Source organism: Chinchilla lanigera, unplaced genomic scaffold (assembly GCF_000276665.1).
Source record: "Chinchilla lanigera isolate Chin_1 unplaced genomic scaffold, ChiLan1.0 scaffold00008, whole genome shotgun sequence".
NCBI lineage: Eukaryota > Metazoa > Chordata > Mammalia > Rodentia > Chinchillidae > Chinchilla > Chinchilla lanigera.
In genome coordinates this window covers 10,320,137-10,342,275 of record NW_004955409.1, presented here as the reverse complement: position 1 = coordinate 10,342,275, position 22,139 = coordinate 10,320,137, and the positions used below count along the sequence as shown (strand labels likewise).

Genomic DNA, 22,139 nt, shown 5'->3' with positions numbered 1-22,139 from the left:
AAAAAAAAAAAAAAAAAAAGGGAGAGAAAATAGAAAAGAAAAGGAAAAGAACATGCTAAGCAAAAGAAGTCAGGCACAAGCATACATACTGCATGATTCCAATAATATAAATTCTAAAAGTGAAAAAAAGAGGCAGTGGAAAATAACCTCAGAGTGGTTCCTCTTGGGGTGGCGAGGAAAGAATAGAAGGGATATGGGGCCACTTTCTGGGGTCTGAGTTCTGAGAGGGGTGTGGGTTACACACACAGCCATCTGTCAAGCTGTGCTAAATTTGATCTATTTTAGTGTGTGTGTGTGTGTGTGTGTTTTAACTAAAAAAAGCTGCAAAAAGTAGAATGAAGGGTTACATAGAGGTAGAGATGGAGCAAGAGTAGCTGGATATTGAAATAAAATTGTGTGATAGGCACACAAGGGTTCTATGCTATTTTACTTTGCATATATTGAATTTTCCATAATATAATGATTTTAAAAGCACTTATAGCTGGGTGTAGTGGCACACGCCTGTAATCCCAGCACTCAGAAGGCTGAGGCAGGAGGATTGTTGTGAGTTCAAGACCAGCCTGGGCTACAAAGTGAGCTCAAGTCCAGCCTGAAGTGCATAGTGACGCCCTGTCTCAAAGACCCTTTGTCTCAAAAAGACAAAAATAAATAAATAAATACATAAATACATAAATAAGGACTTATAACATTTTAAAAATTGGGTGGATTCTGGCAGGGAGTGCTCGCTCCCTGCCTCGTAGGCACCCGGAAAGAGGGCCTCCGGCGCAGGAGGAGCCATGCGGCGAGCGCTGTTGCCCGCTGGCCCTCAGGCTGGCCTGCGCTGCTCAATTGAGAACTACCATGACACAGAGAAACAATGACACAATTGGGCCACCATGCACCAGCTGCAGAGGCCCACCCATGGACGTGTGTGAATCATTCAAACATGAAGAACCCCCTGGGAATGCATGCCATACAACGGGTCACTCTTGCTCCTGCCATTGAGAACCAGAAAGGTCCAGAGTCAGCGGAGGAGCAGCTGCTGAACAAGGACTCAGAGAACATGAAAATGCAGACTAAGCCTGAAGAGTCAGAGGTCCTGTGGACTGGGGTCATGAGAGCCGCTTGGAAGCTCTAAACCCGGAGGACCTTGCACAGTACCTGTGGAGACTCCCTGGACGCCATTCTTCCCCTGACAGTACAGGCTGTGGTGGAGCTCTGGAGAAGTCTGCAGCAGGATTCCCACTGCCTGTGCTGACAGTTGGGGAGAGGACACTAACTGGTTGTGGGGTCCCAATGCGATGGGAGGCTGGAGAGAAAACGCTACAAAAAATGGTTTTGCCCCAGATGGCTCACTTGATTTTTGACAACCCTTCAGCTGTAACTACTTGTTAGATCCTTCTTGCATATCTCTGTCTTCCTGAGAAACCACTTCAAAGATACCACCATGTATTACAGCAGCCATTGATATTTTCCTACTAATCTATCCATAACTCTGAAATGTTTGTATTGTTCCTATCTTATTTCGTAAATGGATGCATGTCTATCATTATGTGTTTCCTACAATAACCACTGAGAAAAGTTAATGATTATTTAATAGGTCACTCATGTATAGCTCTATTTATTTTCTTTAGAAGCTACTGAAGATACCAAAGTATAGTACAACAACTATTGATAATCTCCTACCTCTTTTGTCTGTAACTCACTATTATTTGTCTATTTGTTTTCTTGAGAAACTATCTTGTAGATAACAGTATGTGAAACAATAACCATTGATAATTTCCTACCACTTTGTCTGTAATTTGGTAAGTCCCCCTATTATTATGTTATCCTTCTTTTACTCTTTAAAATAAAAGAAAAAAATTGGGTAGATTATAGATTGAATTAATTGCTGTACTTTTTCTGAGCAATATTTAGCTGTCCATTAAGGGAGCAGATCACAGTATTTAAGATCAGCTTTGGTGCCATTTATTAGCTACATGACTTTGAGACAATTCAATGACTTCACCTCAGTCTCTTGTTGGGCTTTGCAGGGTTTAAATGAGATTAAATGCCATTAAAGTGCTTTCCAAAGTCCGTCAATGAGCTGCTTGCTTAGTAAGTTTTCATTTGTCATTAGTGGAAGGAAAGGGTGGCAGAGATCAACTTGAAAAAATATATTGAAAAATATTTATATGAACACATATCAGTTGTACATATAATGGGGTTCCGTGTAATATTTTCGTACACGTGCACAGTGTGTGCTGATAAAACCCAACCGCCCCCTCCCACGACTCTCCCCTCCCCAGCACGATACCCTTCCCAACGTCTGTTCATCCCTGTTCCACTTTCACCTGGGGGTTTTTCCGCTTCCACATATGAAAGACAACATACAGGGGTTGTGTTTCTGTGTCTGACTTATTTCACTTAACATAGTGCCCTCCAGTTCTATTTATTTTGATGGAAACGACAGGATTTTATTTTTGCTTCTGGCTGAATAGTAGGCCCCTGGGTATATAGAACATTTTTCCTTTATTCGTTCATCTGTTGATGGACACCAAGGCTGGCGCCATATCTACGTTATTGAGAAAAGTCCCACACTAAACGCGGGCATGCAGCGGGTATTTCTCTGGTAGCTGACCTCATTTTTTTTGGGTACACACCCAGAAGTGAGGTAGCGGGAGTTCTAGTATTTTGAGGAACCTCTCTGCTGTCTTCATAAGCTGTACCAATTCAAATGCCTACCAACAATGAGTAAGAGTTCCTTTTTGTTCCACATTCTCATTAGCATGTTTTAGATAACGTCTAGTCTAGCCGGGGCTGAGATGGTATCTCATTGTGGTTTTGCTCTGTGTTTTCCTGATGGTATCGGGTAATTTTCCATATAATTGTTGGGCACTTGTATTTCCTCTTTTGAGAAATGTCTGTCCAGGTCATTTGTCCATTTGAAAACTGGATTATTTGGGGATTTTTGTCAAAATTTTAGAGTTTCTTATACATTCTGGATATTAACCCTATCAGATGTAGAGTGGGCATATGTTTTCTCCCATTTTGGAGGCTGTCTCTTCCCTCTGGTGATTGTTTCCTTTGCTGTGTGGGAGCTTTTTAGTTTGATGTAATCCCGTTTCCTAGTTATTTTCTCTTGTTTCCTGTGCTTTTGGGGTCCTATTCAGAAAATCATTGCCTGTACCAATGTCTTAAGTGTTTCCCTCATATTTTCTTCTAGTAGTTTCAGAGTTCCAGGTCTTACATTTAGGTCTTTGATCCATTTTGAGTTGATTTTTATACAGATGAGAGAGGGGTCAAGTTTAACTCTTCAACATGTGGATATCCAGTTTTTTTGGCAACATGTATTGACGGGGCTATCCAATCTCCACTGTTTGTATTATTGCCTTTGATGAGCACCAGTTGACTGTAGATGTATGGGTTCATTCCTGGGATCTCTAACCTGTTGCATTGGTCTATGTACCTGTTTTCCTGCCAATACCATGCTGTTTTGGTTACTGTGATTTTTATAGTGTGTCTTGAACTCAGGAATTGTGATACTTCTCACTTTGTGTGTATGTATATTCCTGGGGACTGATACCAGGGCCTTCACACTGAAGTACATTCCTAGCCTTTCCAAAATTTTAAATTTTGAGACAGGGTCTCACTAAGTTGTCCAGGCTGGGCTTAAACTTGGAGTCCTCTTGGCTCAGCCTCCCAGAGTACACTACAATGGCTAGCTCTTGATCTGTTCTTTTTGCTTAAGACTGATTTGGCCATTTGAGGTCTTTTGTGCTCCCATCTAAATTTTAGGGTTGTTTTAACCAGTTCTGTGAGGAGTGTCATTGGTATTTTTATTGAATAGTCCTATTGCTTTGGGTAGTATGGAAATTTAACAACAATTTAATTATTCCAATCCATGAACATGGGAGGTCTTTTCATTTGCGTGTGTGTCCTCAATTTGTTATTTTCAGCATTTTCTATTTTTTTGCGGAGGTATCTTAATTACTTGGTTAATGTATTCTATTTATTTATTTATAGTTATCATAAATGAGATTGTTTCATGGTTTCTTTTTTTTTTTCATGGTTTCTTTCTTAGCAAATTTATTATTGCCATATAAAAAAGCTACTGGTTTTCATATGTTGATTTTTGTATTTTGCTACTATACTGAATTCATTTAGCAGCTCTAATGGCCTTTTGGTGTAGTTTTTAGGCTTTTCTATATGTAGAATAATGTCATCTGCAAACAGTGGTAATTTGACTTTCCTGTTCCTAGTTGTACATCCTTTATTTCTTTCCCTTGCTTAATTACTCTGAGGGAAATTTCTAGTGCAGCAAGAGTGAACACCCTGTCTTAAATCTAATCCTAGAGAAAATACTTTTAGTTTTCCCCATTCAGTCTGATGTTCATTGTGGGTTTTTCTTACATAACTTTTACCTTGTTGAAGTATAATCCTTCTGTACCTAAACTGTTCAGGATTTTATCCTGAGAGGATGTTGAATTTTATCAAATACTTATTCTGTATTAATTGAGATGATACCATGATTTTTAACCCTTTTTCTCTGTGGATGTGATGTATTACGTCTGTTTATTTGCATGTGTTGAGCCATCCTTGTCTCCCTGGGGTTAAACTAACTTGACCATTGTATATGATCTTTTTGATGTATTGTTAAATTCAGTTTGCTAGTATTTCGTTGAGATGTTTGCATATATGCTTATCAGGAATATCAGTTTGTGATTTTATTTTTTCTTTCTCTTCCTTCCTCCCTCTCTCCCCTCTTCCTCTGTCTCATTTTCCTTCCTGCCTGTCTTCCTTCCTTCCTGTCTGTCTGCCTGCCTGCCTTCGTTTCTGTGTGTCCTTGCCTGGTTTTGGCAATAGGGCTGAGGGCCTCAGAGAATGAATTTGGAAGGGCCCCCTGCCTTTCAGTTCTGTGGAATACCTTGAGAAGAACCGACATTAGCTCTTCTTTAAAAGTATGGTAAAATTCAACAGTGAATCCATCCAGTCCCAGACCTTTGCTTTATCAGGAGACTTTTTATTCTGATTCAATATCATTACTTATTATTGGTCTATTCAGGTTTTTAAAATGTCCTCATGGTTCAATTTTGATAGATCACATGAATCCAGAAATGTTTCCATTCCTTTTAGGTTTTCCAATTTGTTAGCATAGCTTTTCATCACAACCAATCCATAATAATCCTTTGTATTTCTGTGGTGTCAGTTGTAATGTCTCCTTTTTCACCTTTAGTCTTATTTATTTGTGCCCCCCTCCCCCCATCCCTGTCTTTCTCTTTCCTCCCATCTCTGGTTAGTTTAGCAAAAGGTTTGTCAATTTTATCTTATCTTTTCAAAGAGCCAACTCTTTGTTTCACTGATATTTTCTACTGTTTTAGTTTCTATTTTGTTCATTTTTCCTCTGATCTTTGTCATTTCCTTCAATTTTAGGTTTAGTTTGTTCTTGCTTTCCCAAGTTCTTGAGATGTAATCTTTGGTTTGTTTATTTGAAATCTTTCTCTTTTTTTTTATGTATACACTCCTTGCTGTAAAATGTCCTTAATGCTGCTTTAAATTGGGAATTTAAATTGAGAATTAACAACTTTATCTCCATGACAAGACTGTCTTCACATTCCTGACATAAAACACATAAAAGAATAATACAGGCAATCCTGATTTTTTTCCCCCTTGTTTGTTTGGTTTTAAATGTGAACTTATTTGCTTTTTCTTTGGAGAGCACCTGTCTCCGCCTTGTTTTGATCCAGCCAGTGTTTAAGTTGGCTCCATTTCCCGACTTCAAAACAGCTAGTTGTAGGGAATGAAGGCTAAATTTTTATGCTTAAAAATAGCAGAAAAAAATTCTCAGCAGGCTAATAAAAAAAAAAAAAAAAAAACAAACCAAGTATATAACCATATTCGATTTCAAGCCCGGACTCCCTTACGATCTTTTATTTATTTTTGTGGTGTTGGGGATTGAACCCTGGGCCTTAGGTCATGCTAGGCAAATGGTCTACAACGGAGCTACGGCCACAGTCCAGAGTTTCTTTCATAAGCAACTTTCGCCTGAGGTTTTCACAGTGTAAAGGCCAATGTGGCTGGAAGGCGTCCCTTCCTGCGTTCGGGGAGTTTGCCTCGAGCTGCCGCGCTGTGCCAGCCTGCTCAGCCGGGACGCATGTGCGCTCCCAGGGTGGGGCCGTCCCTCTGTGGACCGCGAATACCTGGGGATGCCTCGGGAGGGTCACCAGAGGAGCCGCGCCGCACGTCACGACCCTGTGGGCCGCGGAGGCTCCGCGGGGCTCTTGGCCCTGCGCTACCCAGCTGCGGTTTCTGGTGTCGCGTTCCCTCCGGAGACCCACCAGGAACTTGCTGGAAAGGGCTGGCTTTGGGGATCCTCTGCGGCCGCGGTCTTCCCAGATCCTCGCCGGCCGCTCGCTGCACCGAGCTCATCCTGTCTCCCAGGAGCAGCGCGGGCGCATCTGCCGGGGTCTGAGGTCCCGCACACCCTGCCGCGTGCAGATTCCCACGCTGCTGCCGACCTCCTGCGACGGAAGCTTCCACCGCCTCTTCTCTTCCTTCCGCATCTTCGTTTCGCCTCTGCTTCTTGACGTTTATATTTCTTCGCTCTGCTTTTAACAGCGCAAGCATTTTCAACGCTTGCAGGGAAGAGCTGGCGCTTGGTGCGCGCGTTCCTCGGGTGACTGGGAGAGGCTTATCTCCCTCGCATTCTGCTTTTCCCATCTGCGCTGCAAAAACAGCTGGCTAAATTTAGCTCCACTCGGGTAACTCGAGCACGTACCACGTACTCCCCAGGATTCTCTGAGGATTTTAACCGCTTGCTTTTCGTTTTTAAAATCGCTCCTTGAGGTTTCCACAGATGCTTACCCACAGGAGGTTTCCCACAGAAGGGCGGTTGCCCTTCCCGGGTCGGGTTTGGATCTCTCAGAGCTGGAGCCTTGCTTCCCGCCCTCTCCCCCGTCCTGCAGTCCCGCTGTGTCCCCCAGGCCGCCAGCTTCCCTGGGTCACTGTGGCCTCGCTCTCGCTCTGCCTCCTGAATGCTTGTCGCCCCGTCCTCCCTCGCAGGTCGTCATGAGCGGCCATGTGGCACATGTCACCCTTCCCGGGGCTGCCTCCCAGGAGCTTTCCGAGAACAGCCAGCCCCTCGGCCCTGCGCTGCTGGCCTGGTCGTCTCTGCCGTCTGCACATGCGCAGAAGTGGATGTATTGGAAGATCGCAGCTTCTGCCTTTCTCTTCCCGACGTCAGCTCCAGGAACCTACTTGGGTCTTCAGCTGTGTGAGCAAAGTTCTTCTCTTTGCAAAGCAAGCAGCAGCTGTCCCAGTCCTGGGTCTCCTCGGGGCCCAGGCCGGCTGAGGGCTGGTCTCTGCTGAGATCTCTTGGAGCCAAACTGCCCGACTGGCCTCCCGTGACTTGTGACCTCTTCCTCGGAGACGGCACCCGAGTGTGATGTTCCGCACAATTCGTTGTTATCCATCCCCTCCTTGAAAACAGTTGCCTGGCGGACTGCAGAGTAGGAAACAACAGCAGGGCTTGTAACAGAAAATGACGGGGTTAGAAATAATTTTGGTTTCTAAAGCAGTATAATTTGATCCCAAGTTTGTGGGACTACAGAAAACACTGTCAAATTCATGTTGTTTGCCTAAAACAAAACAAAACCCTGAATAAACAAAAACTCTAGAGGTTGTGCATTCCACAGATTTTCTGAACCATCTGTCAGTGAGGATTAAGGAAAACATCTGTCCAGGCCGCTCTTTAGAGAGCTTCATAGGAAGAATTCTGAGCATGTGAAGGAGGTCACGTTCACAAGGGCAGCCTCCATCTATAGCACAGGATGGAGCTCTGTCCCCGCTTCCGGCTAAGGAGTCGTAGAAGGCGGTTACTCCTCCTGAAGTGGCTACTTTCAGCAGAATCTGTAGGAAAGGAAGTCTCCCTGCTGCTGCCTGCTGGCTGGCCCTCGCCTCACAGAGAGGGAGGGAAGCCCAATCAGAAGCCGCAGTGCAGTCCAGACAAGCAGCCTTCTTCTGAGAATGCCCGGATTAGGGGCAGTACAGATATTCCATGGAGTCGCATTGTACAAAGTTATTTCTTGGGTATGAGGTTTAGAAATAAAAGCCAAGAGCCCGCCCTGGAGGCTAAGGCGGGAGGATCACTGCAGGTTCAAGGCCAGCCTGGGCTACTAGTGAGGCCAACTCAACACTCGCTGCCCCAAAAAAGAAAAGTCACATCTAAATGACAGAGATGACTTGTAATGGTCTTCCGTTCTTTAATTTGGGTAAATTTCTTCCCTGTTGGGGCTGTTTTGAAAAGGCTTCCTTTGTCCCCATCTTCGGTACAAATCTCCCCGACAAATGATAAAACTTACGGCTTTTCATTCAAAATCTGTCCTTGTAGAAAAACCTTACGGATGTCTTGTTTGGTCTGTGCTGTGTGTTTTCCATTCTCACTGAAGCTGTCCTAAACTAGTTGTACTGAAAAACAATTTTTTCACCCACCTGGAATCACTCCTTTTGTGTGTGTGTGTGTGTGTGCGGTACTTTGTATATGAGCCAGGGAGATTTTAAACTCAGAGATTCTAGGTCTTTTCCAGATTTTCCTGCTGTATAGCAATGATTTGCATGTCTTGCCTGTTCTGCTGACTTGAAGTTCATGTATTTATTTTTTTTATTTTTTATTTTTTTTGGTTTTTCTCCAGTACCGGGAACCGAACTCACGACCTTGCGCTTGCTAGGCAGGCGCTTTTGCCGCTGAGCTAAATCCCCAGCCCTGAAGTTCATGTATTTATGAAGCTCTTCTAGCTCACGAGTGTGTGAAGTACTCTGAGGATTATCATCATCTTCAGAATCTGTATTTAAGAAAATTAGCATTTTCAGAAGTCTGAGACTCAAGTAAGGGGGCCACCTTTGACACTAATCCAGGCTGCAAGAGAAGGTGTCAGATTCCTGGGCTCCTTGGCTATGGCTGGGCTGGTTTTGTAAGATTTTTGTTGACATTTTCACAGTGACCTATGAGTCACAAGGCTGTGATTTGTACCCTGAGCAGGGCTTTGAGTTTAAGAGTCAATTTTCTACTGGAGCCGATAGAAGTTTTCTTGTGACGTTTACAGGACAGAGGCAGAGCTCTCGAGCATGAGGCAAGTGCAGCTGGCTGCACCGAGACGAGACGGGACGCCTGACTGCGGGTTCATGAGCCCCATTCCTAAGGCAGGACAGCTGGACAGGCCGCTAATTAGCGACTCGCTTGACCTGTCCGGACCCAGCATCAAGGTGCCGAGTGGCCGCTGTCAGGACCCACGGGCAAGAGGCCGCGGTGTCACTCAGACTCGCCAACGCTCTGTCTCCAAAAAATGCCGCTTTTAGTCTTCAGTAAAGCCTGTGTACACCTTCATTATTTTCGTGTTAAAGATCTCACACATTTTAAAAGCTTAATCACACCGTGTGTCCTCTGCAGTGAGCGTTTTTGGTTTATCTTAGGTTGAGATTCAGGCATCTGTTCTGCAGTGGAATTGATTCACTGCTGTTTTGATTCCATTTTAGGAGTGGGATACAATTTATCATCCCGTTTCAGACATTCATTTCTGGGTTTGGTGGCTAACTGATTAATGGTCAACTTGAGTGGGGAATGCCTGAGGTGGCATGGCCCTGGGTGTGGAAGACGCCATTTAAGAGGCTTGGTGTCTCATGCGGGCCTGTTTCACGGATCTGTGCTGGGAAGGCCCAAAGGTCAGTGGTGGAATCTAGGAAGTCTGTGCCAGCGGGCTGAGGGATCTGAACGGGAGCCAGGAAGCGATGCTCAAGGTGAGGACCAGCTTCTGTAAATGTTGGTTAGAATGGTATAAAAGGAGAACAGGAGGGATGGACTTCAGCTGATTTTCCTGGGAGGAGCTCCGGTCCTCACCTTTGCCTTGGGCATCCTATCCTAGCTTTCGGTGCAGTCTTCAGCTCCCGGCCCTCACCTTTCCGACTGCAGGTGCAGACTCCAGCTTCCAAGGAGCGCCCACCCTCCCACCTCTCGGTGCAGATCGCTAGGTCTTTCATCTTGGATCCTTCGGCTTCCGTATGGGACAATGCTGTGGGCTCCAGGCCTTCAGCTGGATCCTTCGGATCTCTAGTACACGGACAGATCTCCTGCACTCTTCTTCATCTGACTCTGTGGGTGGCACTGTAGGCTTATCTTGTAAATTTGTGTCCGCATTAAATCTGATTCAGAACATGTGCAGTCTTTTGAGGAGCCTTGTTCCAGCCCTGCGAGCTCTTGTAAACTGAGTAATACACTGCGTTCTTGCTGTTGTGTGTCCCTGGCTCTTCAAATTCTTGTGCTTGTGTCCCGGTGAGCATGGGCACGAGTTCCTCCAGGGTTAGGTGTCTACCCGAGCAGTGTGATTGTGGGCCCTGGTACATCTTTAGTTTACCAGATGTTGTAGTTTGGGGTTTTGCAAGGGGAACAGTATAATACAGGACGTATATTTTATAAGATTATTTATAACAGTCTCCCAAAAAATCATATACAAAAAGAGTGTGCAGGAAATCTGTCTATACACTAAAGACCAAAGAATCCAGCAGAGGGCCTGGATCCCAGAGAAATGTCCTGCATGAGTCCAGCTGAAGACCTAGAGCCCATAACAATGCTTCCTCCAAATCCAGCTGGAGGCCTAGAGCCCACAACGTCTCATGCAGGCCTGTATCATGGATCTGCGCTGGGAAGGCCCAAAGGTCAGTGGTGGAAGCTAGAAAGTCTGTGCCAGCGGGATGAAGGATCTGTGCCAGCAGGCTGAGGGATCTGAATGGGAGCCAGGAAGCAGTGCTCAAAGTAAGGACCGGCGCTCCCCTGAAAAGTACCACAGCCGTCCTCAGCAACAGCAAGGTCCTGAGCTCTCTGATGATCAGAACAGCCAAGTTCCCCTCAGGAAAGCCAACAAGACCAGCTTCTCCAGGAGACTGAGCTGTGCACCGTCTTTCCCTCTGGAGCCAGGAAGCGATGCTCAAAGTGAGGATAAGAGCTCCCCCAAGGTGAACTGAAGCCATTCTCAGCAACAACGAGGTACCCAGCTCCTCCTCCAATGAGAACAGCTGAGTTCATCGGGAAAGCCAGCATGACAAGGTCCTCCAAGAGAACCAGCAGCAGCCCCAGGAAAACCAACAGCTCCCAACAGCCTCTCAACAGCTTCCCTAACAGCCTCTAAACTTCTACAGTTCAGCCTCTTGGCTGCCAGCAACAGTCCTCAGGTGGGCCTCCCACACCCAGCACCGTGCTGACTCAGTTCAGCTGGGTGTTACAAGTTGAACACCAGTTGTCAATCCACCACCCCAGATGATGCCAAAATGTTTCCCGAAGTGTTCCGTTCCAATTTAGACTCCCACTAGCAAATTAAAAAAAAAAATTCCCATTTCCTACAATACTGAAGTTGAACAGCTTTTTATAGAGTTATGGACATTTTGGCTTTTGTGAAATGCCTACTTTCGGGTCTTCTCCATTTTTCTTTTGACCCATGTGGGTTTATTCTCTGGATACTAATCCTCTGTCCATGTGTTTTACAAATATCTTCTCTCGATTTTGATTGGCCTTTCACCCTATAGTATTTTTATAATTCTCATTTCAGTGTAATTGGGTTCTATTTTTGTCTTACACGAAATCTTTCCCCAGTGTCTGTGGAAACGCTGTCATGTTTAAAAAGTTTTGTAGTTTTGCTGTTCACATTGCAGTCTTGAATGCATTTGGAATTGGACTACTTACTACATACTGATATGAGCGGGTGGTACAAATTCTTGGTTCCTGGACATCACCAGCACCGTTCGCTGGGAAATCCTCATGTTTCGGGGTGATCTGCATCCCCTGCTCTCAGAAACCAGTGTCTGGAGATGGAGCCCACGTTTCTGGCCTCTCTGTGGACTACGGCTGTGTATCCGTCCCAGTGTGGTTTTTTTCAGTTTACGTTTATTTGATGAGGTGGGTACTCTCACCTGTTGCTCTTTGGGAATGTTTTCTGTCCTGTTTTTCTGAACAGTTTTTCTAAGAGAGAACTGAATTTATAACTAGGCAAGACAGAAACAAGGCTGTTTAGATATTTTGATCAGCAAACGTAAGAGTTCTTCTGTTGAATTTTACTTGGTCTTTTAAAGTTCACAGAACTTAAGAGATGAGAATTTTATGCTCAGAAACGATGTTTTCTTCTTTACTGCGTGGTATCTATAAGCCATATTAATACAGATCTGATTTCAAACCAGGTTGCTTGTGCTGTTTTTAATCACAGATTTAATTAACGTTGAGCTTGGACCACTTCCCTGCGCAGTAATACAAATAATGCTGGCCAGTGAAGCCACAGGAGACTATAATTAGATCTCATGAACTAATGGTCTCGAATTATTTTAAGTGCTCGGAATTTTTAGTAATGTGCAGGACCATGCCCGAATATCAAAAAGGCAACTCAGCTGCGAGTGGGTCCGCTGCGAACTGCTGTGGGAAGAGGGAGTGGTAATGTACACATCCAAGCCTGGGAAGCGGAGTTGTTTATTAAGTAAGCAAGAGAACGAGAGCAGTCAGCACAGCGGGAAATAAGGGCACCAGATAATGCTCTTCGGCTGCTCTGTTTCCTGTTCTGGACGGCTCTGCGATCCACCCTGAGAGTCTCATTCTCCTTACCCAGATTGCAGTTTCCCATTTCCGGCCGCTTGTCTCCGCCACCTCCCCCAAGTCTTCAGCTGCCAAACCACAGCAGTTCAGATAAAGACAGAGCACCAGGCTCTCCGCTAAATGCCTTCTTCCTGCACGCGCCTGTGCAGACCGGAACCGGGAACTCACTGCCGCACCGTGCGTCAGGTCCACACCCGCATCGAACCTCGTCCTGCCTTTCTTAACCACGTAGCTGACGGGGGTGACCGCAGTAGTTGGAAAGTGCTTTGGAGGTGACACGAGTTTTGAATCAGTGCGTGTGACTCTGGAGTATACCAGAGCAGAGCTGGCAGCTGGCAGGTTATGCACTCAGGAAAGGCAATCGCTCGGTGACAACAGCGCGCCAGAGCGATGTGAGCTCAGGAGCGCTCGGAGAGCTCTGCCACCCTTGCCTTCGGTACTGGGGGTTAACCAGGGTGCCGCATACCCCCGGCAAGCACTCTGCCATCGACCTACAACCCCAACCCTTACTTATTTTTAAATCTTACTTTAAAACAGGGGCTGGCGCTGGGTGTGGTGGCACATGCCTGTCATCCCAGCACTTGGGAGGCTGAGGAGTTTGAAGCCAGTTTGAACTACAAGTGAAAGCCCGTCTCAAAAAAAAAGAAAAAAAGAAAAAAGAAAGAGGGGCTTGCTGCGTTACTCAGCTGGGCGTTGCATGTGCCTCAGTCTCCCGAGTACTTGGGGTTACAGGTGTGTACCACTGCACCCAGCTTTTCTCATGTTTTCTGAGCTATCAAAATGGTGAAGATGTTACCATATTTTAGGTGACTAATCTAAAAGCAGCATCACTTGTCAGCCTTCATGATAAAAGGGCTAAGATAGGAAATGCACAGGATGACGAGGCACTCAGAACACTGAAGTTGAGTTAAAAACACCTTCAGTTTACCGAGGAACCATTCTATTCAATACGGCCACAGTGCAGAGGACTTCCAACATTGTGCTTGGCCCTGTGTATTTTCCTGGATAAACTACACGTCAGAAACCCCGGCTGACCTAATCCTACTACAGTTACCCGTTGATAACTGATTAAAAAGCTTACTAAGACTTTTCTATAGAAGAGCGCTAAAAACCTCAGTATCCGGAGTGAGGAAAGTACAGCCTGCCCTGTTGTTGCCTTGGGGACTTGTGTAAGAATAAAGGGTTAAGAACTACAAGTGGCTTGTCTTTCGTGAAGTTCAGGTCTGCAGCTCCCTGACGTTTGGCGTTCAGGGCTGCGTAGCAAGTAACTTGGACTGAGTGGAGGTGACCGCCTGACTCCGTCACAGCTCCCGGCAGGTCTTGGCCCTGCTGACTCAGCCGGAAGGGGTGTGGCTGGCATCCCGGCCCAGGGCCTGCGTGTCCACTTGAACCTGAATCCAGAGCGGGAAGTCCAGGCCCGCCACTGGTGATAGCGCTCCCCGGGGCTCATGCCCGGGTGGCCGTTAGCACCTCTGGATCTCCACGGGCCCTGGGTCTCTATTCCTGCTCCGGCTCCGTTATGACCGGCAGTGCAGAGGAAGGGGGTGCATTACGGAAGAACGCGAGCCCTAGGATTTCTCAACCGCGAGGCAGACTTGGGTAGGCAGGCACTGAGCCGGTCCCAGGGGGAAGACAGGCAGCGCTGGGGCACAGCATGGAGCCGCGAGTCTGAGAACACAAGGCCCGTCTGGCCAGAGCACGGAGCTCCAGTCCACAGGCCTCTGAGCAGAGCCACAGCCGGCGCTCTGCCGGGGCTTGAGTCATCTTCAGCGCTGCGGTGTGGGAGGCAGGGTGGCAGGCAGCGGCTTCCGTGCCGGGGCTGCGGGCCTACCAAGGGTTCTCGGAGCCACGGCCTCAAACACGCAAGTGACTACACAGGGAGGATGGGATCTGAGCATTTAAGTGGGAGGAGTTCCTGTATTTTGGGGCAAGGCCCGTTATAACGTGGCCTGCAGGAAGGGATCCGTTTTGCTTTAAGAGGCGCCCACAGCCCAACCGCACAGCACAGAGTGACCGAGGTGTTGGCAGCAACAAGAGGGGGACGCAAGGGTGCATGAGGGGAACATGAACAGGCTCCGGCTTGATGAAGGGCAAGGTAAAGGGGAACGCCCAGGGATGCCGGGGCTAACTACCCAGAGATTTTGGACCAAGAATTACTTTTCTATTTAAAACAAGTTCTGCTTGGGTCAACTTCAGCTTCTGACTACATTTCTCATAGATGTTACAGTCACTTAGCATTAGAGCAATGAAGGGTTCTCAGCCTAAGTGAGAGCACCTGCCTCCGAGACAAAGCACCAAAGCATCACTGGCGACTCTGGAGACAGAGGCAAGGCCTTTCCAAAAGGCCGAGGTTTGCCTCCGCAGCTAATGCTGCGGAAAGAGTAAAGACGAGCACAACAAGAAACATTAAATAAAAGGTTTTGCTTTTATTTAAAATAAATGCATTTATACAGTCTTTAAACCATGGATTATCGGACAACACTGGTACCCACTCCTCCCGGCCCCTCGGGCTGTGTGAGCTAGGAATTTCCCGACTAGCACCAATGCGGATTGTAACAGCGTGGCAGACAGACACGGCCAGTCCAGGCGTTGGGAGTTAAGGACACTGTGGCAAATCACAGCCAGAAGGAAGTCATTTTTAATTTAGCACATATTAAAACTGCATATTAATTATATCTCTTAAAAGCATTCAATTAAATGCAAGGATGCTACATTTAAGCCATTTTCTAGTTGTGAATAGCTTTAAAAAACTGTACAATTTTATAAAATTTGTGTTTGTACATTAGTTACACAAAATGCATACTTCATAGACCTTTACTTCATATTGTAAGCATAAGTTGCATATTTTAGGCAGACAGTGAATATGCTGGTGAATACTAGAAGTGTTGTAATACATTATGGTGTAAAAACAAAAACACGAGACAGTATACACACATGCTTACTCAGAGACAAAAACCAAGTGTAACAGACTAACAGCATTTTCCTTCAAACAATGACATTATTAAATATCAGGCATCTTTTGCAGGCCCGATTTTATACTGGGGGAGTTAAATGGCTACCAGAAGTAGGATATTTAAAACAGGACGTCAAATTAAACGTACATTAAAACACATGCATTAAACATGATAAATAGACTTCATACAGGTTAAGCCCTGGATAACTTTAGAGTCAATGGCTTGTTTCTTACGGTTTGGCTAGCTTACATCAGTGATGGTCTATTCCTGATCTGTCCGCTCTTTCGGTTCAACTCATGGCCCAAGGGACGCGTGCCATGTTCAAGAGTCCACGTATCAGGATAGCGAGTTAGGATTCGTGCGAGTTAGTGCACATAGTAACCGGTCTGGTAAGGCAAAGAAGGTTTTCATGATAAAATGATAATTTCAAGCTTACTTTATTAAGCAGCATATAACAACAGCTTTGAAGTTAAATATTGTTATGGCCGTGGGGTTTCATGACACAGTACTTCTCATCACACCCAACCGCTGGTCAGTTTGTAGAACATCTCCTCATCTAAACTCTCGTTCTGGTCTTTTGCGCGTGTTGAGAGAAATATGTAGCCGCCAATGAACTCATGAACCACTTTGCAGTCCACTTCGGTGCAAATGAAGGACAACCGGACTTCATCTGCGAACTCCACCGTGACCTAGAGCAAAGAAGAAGAGTTCGGCCAGTGACGCGCCAGCGGGCTGGTTCCCGGCACGGCTGTGCACCGGCTAAGGCCGGCCCTGTCACAAGGTATTTGTCAGTCCTCAGATAATTACTGCTCTTTTAAAATGGGAGAGTAACAATGCTTCTAAGTCTGAAAGAGCAGGGAAGTTTATGTGCCTTTCCCCCCATTCTTTTCTGAGTTCTGGAAAGGAAGACAGAACGCAAGGGTTTTAGGTCATTAAGTTCCCAAGTGGTCTCTGGTGATTAAATTAATGAGGCTGTCTCTCTCCGAGTCCTGGGAGAAAACCTACTTCCTGTGTTTTATTTAATATTTGCTCCAATACTTAACCTTTAGGTATCATGTTTGAGTATTTTAAAAACTGTGCTGTCTCCCCCCACCCCCATTAGACATTGAATTCAGGGATGCTCTAACATTGAGCTACATCCCTGGTTTTTTTATTTTAAGACAAAGCTTGCTAAATTGCCCAGGCTGGTTTCAATTTTCAATCCTCCTGTCACAGCCTCCTGAGGCGCTGGGATTCCAGGGGTGTCCCACCACACATGGCCAGGAGTATGACTTCTCCTCAGAAACGATACACTGTGACCTTAAATCCAATGAGTTATTAGTAAAATACCCTGCTTAAAATGCAGGCAGCTCAAGGCCGGGGGTGGGGGCCGCACGAACGCTGCAAGGGTTAGAGCTCTGAATGGTCTCGGTGTGAACGCCGATTCTGCCGCTGCACACGGGCAGGGACAAATGTCCCGGCTGTAACGTACACACGGGGCACCTGTCCACCCACAAGGCTGTGGCGAGGCTGCGAGAGGGCACAAATGTGGTAAAATGGTACCACGCCCGCACAGCGCGCACGCTCAGTGCACAGAGGCTGCTGTTACAAAAGACCAGGCGGCATTCCCAGCAAGTCGGCATGTGCGCACACCACAGCCAGGAAGCGCGCGGGCGAAGGGAGCAATGAATCACAAACGGTCTGTACTTGGAGCAGCGATGGTGAAGATACCCCGTAGCTCTCACAAAGCCTTGTTTCTAACGAACGCCTCGGGGCAGGGCGAAGGCGGCCCGGCCCGCTCACCATTTTGATCTCCCAGTTGACGTTCCACTGCTTCATGTTGCTGAACCTCCAGGTCTTCACGGCGTCCCCCGTGCCGGCGTCCATCCGGATGAGTCTGTTGTACGCAATTCCAATCAGCTCTTCTTTTTTGCCCCCCTGGAACCTGTATGATTGAAAACTCAAACACCTAAAAACATGTTTCGAAGGAAATACACTGGTCTGTTGTTAAGTTCTCTCTAACCCTGACACAGACAGTGCGGAAACTGATTTTTTTGTGTGTGTGGTACTGAGGACTGAACCCAGGACCCGTGCGCTGAACTGTACACATGCCCAGCCTTTTACTGTTTTGAGACAAGGTCTTGCTAAGTTGCCCAGGGTGGACTTGGACTTGTGATCCTCCTGCCTCAGTCTCCCACAGTGCTGGTACTACACACGATACCAGACACAAGTACGATTCTTACATAAGTAAAAATAGAAATGTACCCTTTTTGAGTTCTAAACGTAAAAGTTAAGTGTACAGAATATAAATTCCAATATTCTTTAAATTTTACTTAAAGTAGGTTGTGTGCAGACACCTAGCTGTGGTTTGAATGTTTCATTCCTAAGTGAAGTGAAAACACAACTCAAGGGTTACAAAAGGCTTACTCCTCCCAGGGCCACTGACCTCGCGATGAAGTGTGTGATGCCAAACTCGGGCAGCGACTGCCAAGCTTGAATGAACCTCATCTTGGCTTCGATCAGACTCATCTGAGCCACGTTCTGGTGGGCCTCCAGGATTCTTGCTGTTATCTGAACAGTAAGCACCGCCTTTACCACTGCACATTACTCTTTCATGGTACAACCAAGAGGTAAAACAACAAAAGACCGAATTACGTGCTCTACCACAAAACCATGTATCCCAGGAGTTGGAATGAGAAATGATCTCAGATTACATTGGTGAATTTAATCAATATGTATTTTATTTTTCAAAAATATATGTTAATTTTAGTTTTCATGTATCAAGAAACAAAAATATACTATTAGGAGTACCTAAAAAAACTGCCATACTTGAGCCATGCCTTTCTGTTATAAAGCAGTATATTCCCATCTCTGCATATACGGTGTGTTTAAATTTAGTAGGAAGATGTGGCTGGATGAGCATCTGGAAATCAAATCTCCAGTAGGAATATCTGTTAGCAGCTTTAAAGTACTTCAAATCACCGTCATTTTTAGAAACGTCTAAATCAATCAATCACCGGGAAAAATTTAAAACATTTTAATTAGATTTACTTTGGGATTATTACTTCCACGGGGGGGAAGGCTGCAGCTATGGCTTCTAACTTTTCAGTTTATGTCTTCTTTTCTTGTGGCGAAGATGGAGAACTTACCAAATCTCTTATATAGCCTGGCTGTAGATGGCAATGCGAGGAAAGAAAAAGGAAGCGGAGAGAAAAAAAAAGAGGCAATCAGAAAAAATGGCAATGAAGCAAAGCAAAAGCTGTGGCAACCTGCAAACCGAAACTCCAGCCAAAACCATGCAAAAACTACTTTAGGTGGAAACCAGGCAAAGTGAATGCAAGAATGAAAATGAAAATGAAGCAGCAGCAATTACTTTCCATTTAGAGTAATGAGAAACACTGCCCGGTTTAGAATGTTAATTTAAATACTGCTATAAATTAATGGTAGAAATTTTAGGAGGAAAACATAAAGAGCAGACACTTTTCTCCACTTCTTGTGTACCAGTTCTTACTGGTTAGAATAAAGCTAATTATTTTAGTAGCAAATATAAACTAATACTCAAAAGCCTTTAAAATCTTCTCACATTTAGTCAAACAGCATACATGCACTGCTTTTCACAGAGGCTGACAGCATGTGAACAGTGCTCACATGTTCTTCATTTACACAAGGAATGCAAACCCTTCAATTACCATGTGCTTTTTGCATCCTTTTTCCTGGAAGGGAAAATAAAGACATGCCGTACGCTACACTAGGACTTAGCCATGAACTAATGTATCAGCCCATTTCAGCTTGTATTAAAGGAGATAAACACACGCAACAACCCTTTAAAAGTACAAAATTCAGTTTGAGTCATATTCATGCAAACATGTTCACAGCACGTTCAGGTAACTTAATGCAAGTATAATTTGGGGGAACTAAAGTAGATTAAGGTTTCAGGGACGGACTCAAAAGGAAACCCATGCGTTTATGCCCCAACAGGGAGGGACAACCCGTGGCACGCAGCCTACACCCAGGGACCCGGTTCACAGGCCCTGAGCGTGTGTGCCATGAGGGCACACTGCTCACACACGGGAGCAACTCAACTGCTTATCAGCACCTCCTGGGTGCCAGGCAGTAAGACATGTCCTGCCTTCTAGGAACAACCTGGCCATCCAGTCAGAGGAAGGACTACAGAGGGATGTACCCTTGGCATGACGCCAACACAGAAGACAGAGTCCGAGGAGGAGCCCTCGCATGGACCACACGCTGCCTTCGGTCAGTTACACACTCGGAGCTCTGTCTGTGTCCTCAGGGAAATTTTCTCTTGACAATCCATTCGGGAACTCAGGGAGAGAAATTATTTCCTGATACCTGATATTGAAACCATAAAACTGCTCAGATCTGAAATTATATAATGCCTTTTACGGCAAATGAATTCACTTTTAGAAACAAAGTTGCTTATAAATCTTAAATGAAATGACTTGAGAATAAGAAATGCAATTACTACGTGATTCACTTTCCCTGTTTAATTTAACAATCTGCATTCCACAAAGCTCCCAGGACAGCATTTCCTCCATTCCTTCCTACTCCCACATGCTATGACTGGGAGATAAACAGTTTCCATGTAGCTTACAGGACCTCTGAAACTTAAAAGACTCACACGTACTGATTACAACTTCTGAACGTTCCCAGCTAACAGATGTCAGATGCGTATAATGAACATTGTACCTGTGTTCTGCACGCTTAACTGGAGCCTTTCGTAATGTTTTAAAATCATATACTCCTTAATAAAGATAAAAACAAAACTAGGTAAAAATGAAGTATTTACTCTAAAGGTCTTCCCTGCTCCCCTGCCCAAACTGAAGTTACTTCCTTTTATGGCGTGCTGCTGGGTGGCGAGAATCCGGGGCTATCCCGAGTCAAATTCCCCTGCGCAGGAACTTCCATGCTGTAATGAGGGACTACTTTCCTAAATAGCAAACCTTTTATGGTACTAATTTCCCGAAAAGGAATTCTAAACAAAGTAAACACCAAAAGCACTGAATTTCAATGAAAGTTTACTGAACTCTGTAACAGTATGCAAAATCTTGGTTAGGTTCTAACTGTTAATGTTAGTAGGAGCACAGACTGTTTCTACCCTTATAAAGTTTATTTTCAAAGCCCGAAAAATCCATTTCATCAGCGAGAATAGGTTTTAGGAATTCTGTTGGGAAATGCTGACTGTACTTTTATCACATTTTCTTAATTACATAAGGAATAAAACTGAATGAATTAAGGAACACAAAGCATTAAGACCACCTTCAATTCCCAGAAATATTTAAAAGAACATCCTGTCAAGAGAATGACTTCCTCAAGCTGTTTAGAGTAAATGTGCTCCCAACTCTTCCTCCCTCTTATCTCTCCTAGTGACATGATGAAGATTTTTAAATAGCCAACTCAAGCTGACTAACATCTATGTACTTCCTAATTACAGTCTAAACAGATGATATGAAATTCAAACTTTTAACAGAGGAAACAAAATTTTAAGGTTATATACACAACAATAAAACAAATCAGCAGAAAGCAGTAGATTGAAGAAAGTAAAGAAATACCTGCTTGTTCTTGTACTTTTTTAGGTACCGAGGAGACACCAAACATTCAGGATTTATATCAGTGGTGATCTGCTCCGGTATTAACTGAGGATCTGGGTTTAAATGCTGCATTTTCAGAAAGGAGAGGATATTCTGAACTTCTAAATTGTAAGAACTGTCGGCCATGGTCTTGCCCTTGGAGGCTAATCTGCAGGCTGCCATCCAGTGCGCGTACTGTTTTTCCTAGTGAAAGCAAACAGGGAGGTAAGAAGTCACCTGGGGCTGCCGGTGTGACGGTGGAGGGGCTTCTTGGGGTAAGATACAAGGACGGCTGGCTGACTGACTTCGTATAGAAAGATCAGATTTACTTTTAGCTGGAAAACTTACGCTGTCACAACGAAGCCAGATTTCATTCATGCCCTCTGCAACTGGAATCAGGAGCTTAATGTTAAACTTTTGGCCTGAAATGTTCACATCTGGGGTAACTTCACATCCTGTAATAAAGAATTTTATTACTAAAGTACTTAAATTTAACTTGTCAGAAATCCCAAGCCAATGCAATAGCTTCATTTTGTAGGGTTTTAACATGCTGAATTTTGCTACAACATTTTAGGGATGCAGCTCCTACAGAAGGTAACATACACCTGTGACACAGGTAAGCCTTCGGAGATAACACATCCTTATCGGCTACACAAACCCAAATAATCAGGGGTGGTAAGCAGTGGGCGTGGGAGGGCAGCTCTACGCAGGAGCTCCCTAAGGGGTGCGCACAGGCTGGGTTTAAATTCACGTCACAGGATCATCTTCGATGCTGGTTACCTTGTTCTTTGTGCTGGAGCAATTTTCCTTGGCACGGAGTATAAAGCGTGAAGTAACAGTATATTCAGAAAAAATAAGTGTTAAAATTGTCAACTGTTCCTCCTCCACATGAACGTATGTAAGGCATCAGAGAAGACACAGAACAACTGAGAAAAAGGGGAATCTCTATTCTCTCTAGAAGCTACTCCTGTATGAATTGGGGGATTTTTTTCCCCCCATTTTCTTCCTAAAATACTCCATGTAAATACCTTGGTC

At 45.0% G+C, this 22,139-nt stretch overlaps 2 protein-coding genes across 3 annotated transcripts in view; one reads left to right on the top strand and one right to left on the bottom strand.

Moving 5' to 3' along the window:
* The first annotated feature begins 5,329 nt into the window (after window positions 1–5,329).
* On the top strand, window positions 5,330–7,635 carry LOC102008193. Of its 2 annotated transcripts, none has more exons than XM_005376775.2 (2): window positions 5,330–6,424; window positions 7,021–7,635. In XM_005376775.2, the coding sequence occupies exons 1-2, from the start codon at window positions 5,935–5,937 to the stop codon at window positions 7,233–7,235; spliced, it is 705 nt and encodes a 234-aa protein (XP_005376832.1). In that variant the 5' UTR covers window positions 5,330–5,934; the 3' UTR covers window positions 7,236–7,635. The 2 variants fall into 2 exon arrangements, with proteins under 2 accessions (XP_005376832.1, XP_005376831.1); XM_005376774.2 differs by having other exon boundaries at window positions 5,330–6,431.
* A 7,354-nt stretch (window positions 7,636–14,989) lies between these two features.
* Window positions 14,990–22,139, bottom strand: part of Fermt2 (fermitin family member 2) — a gene marked incomplete at its 5' end in the record, with an annotated part of 41,507 nt that continues 34,357 nt past the window's right edge. Inside the window, 7 exons of the mRNA XM_005376773.2 lie at window positions 14,990–16,226; window positions 17,320–17,461; window positions 17,963–18,087; window positions 18,666–18,686; window positions 19,206–19,229; window positions 21,087–21,308; window positions 21,453–21,559. Coding sequence (XP_005376830.2) covers window positions 16,053–16,226; window positions 17,320–17,461; window positions 17,963–18,087; window positions 18,666–18,686; window positions 19,206–19,229; window positions 21,087–21,308; window positions 21,453–21,559 — 815 coding nt within the window. The remainder of the gene's footprint in view (window positions 16,227–17,319; window positions 17,462–17,962; window positions 18,088–18,665; window positions 18,687–19,205; window positions 19,230–21,086; window positions 21,309–21,452; window positions 21,560–22,139) is intronic.

What these genes read in the sequence shown, in the direction of transcription:
- LOC102008193 (XM_005376774.2), top strand. Translation starts at nt 6,030, where the DNA reads ATGTGGCTGGAAGGCGTCCCTTCCTGCGTTCGGGGAGTTTGCCTCGAG. An exon ending in CGCATCTGCCGGGGTCTGAG is followed by an intron (nt 6,432 to 7,020) that starts GTCCCGCACACC and finishes CCTCCCTCGCAG; the next exon opens with GTCGTCATGAGCGGCCATGT.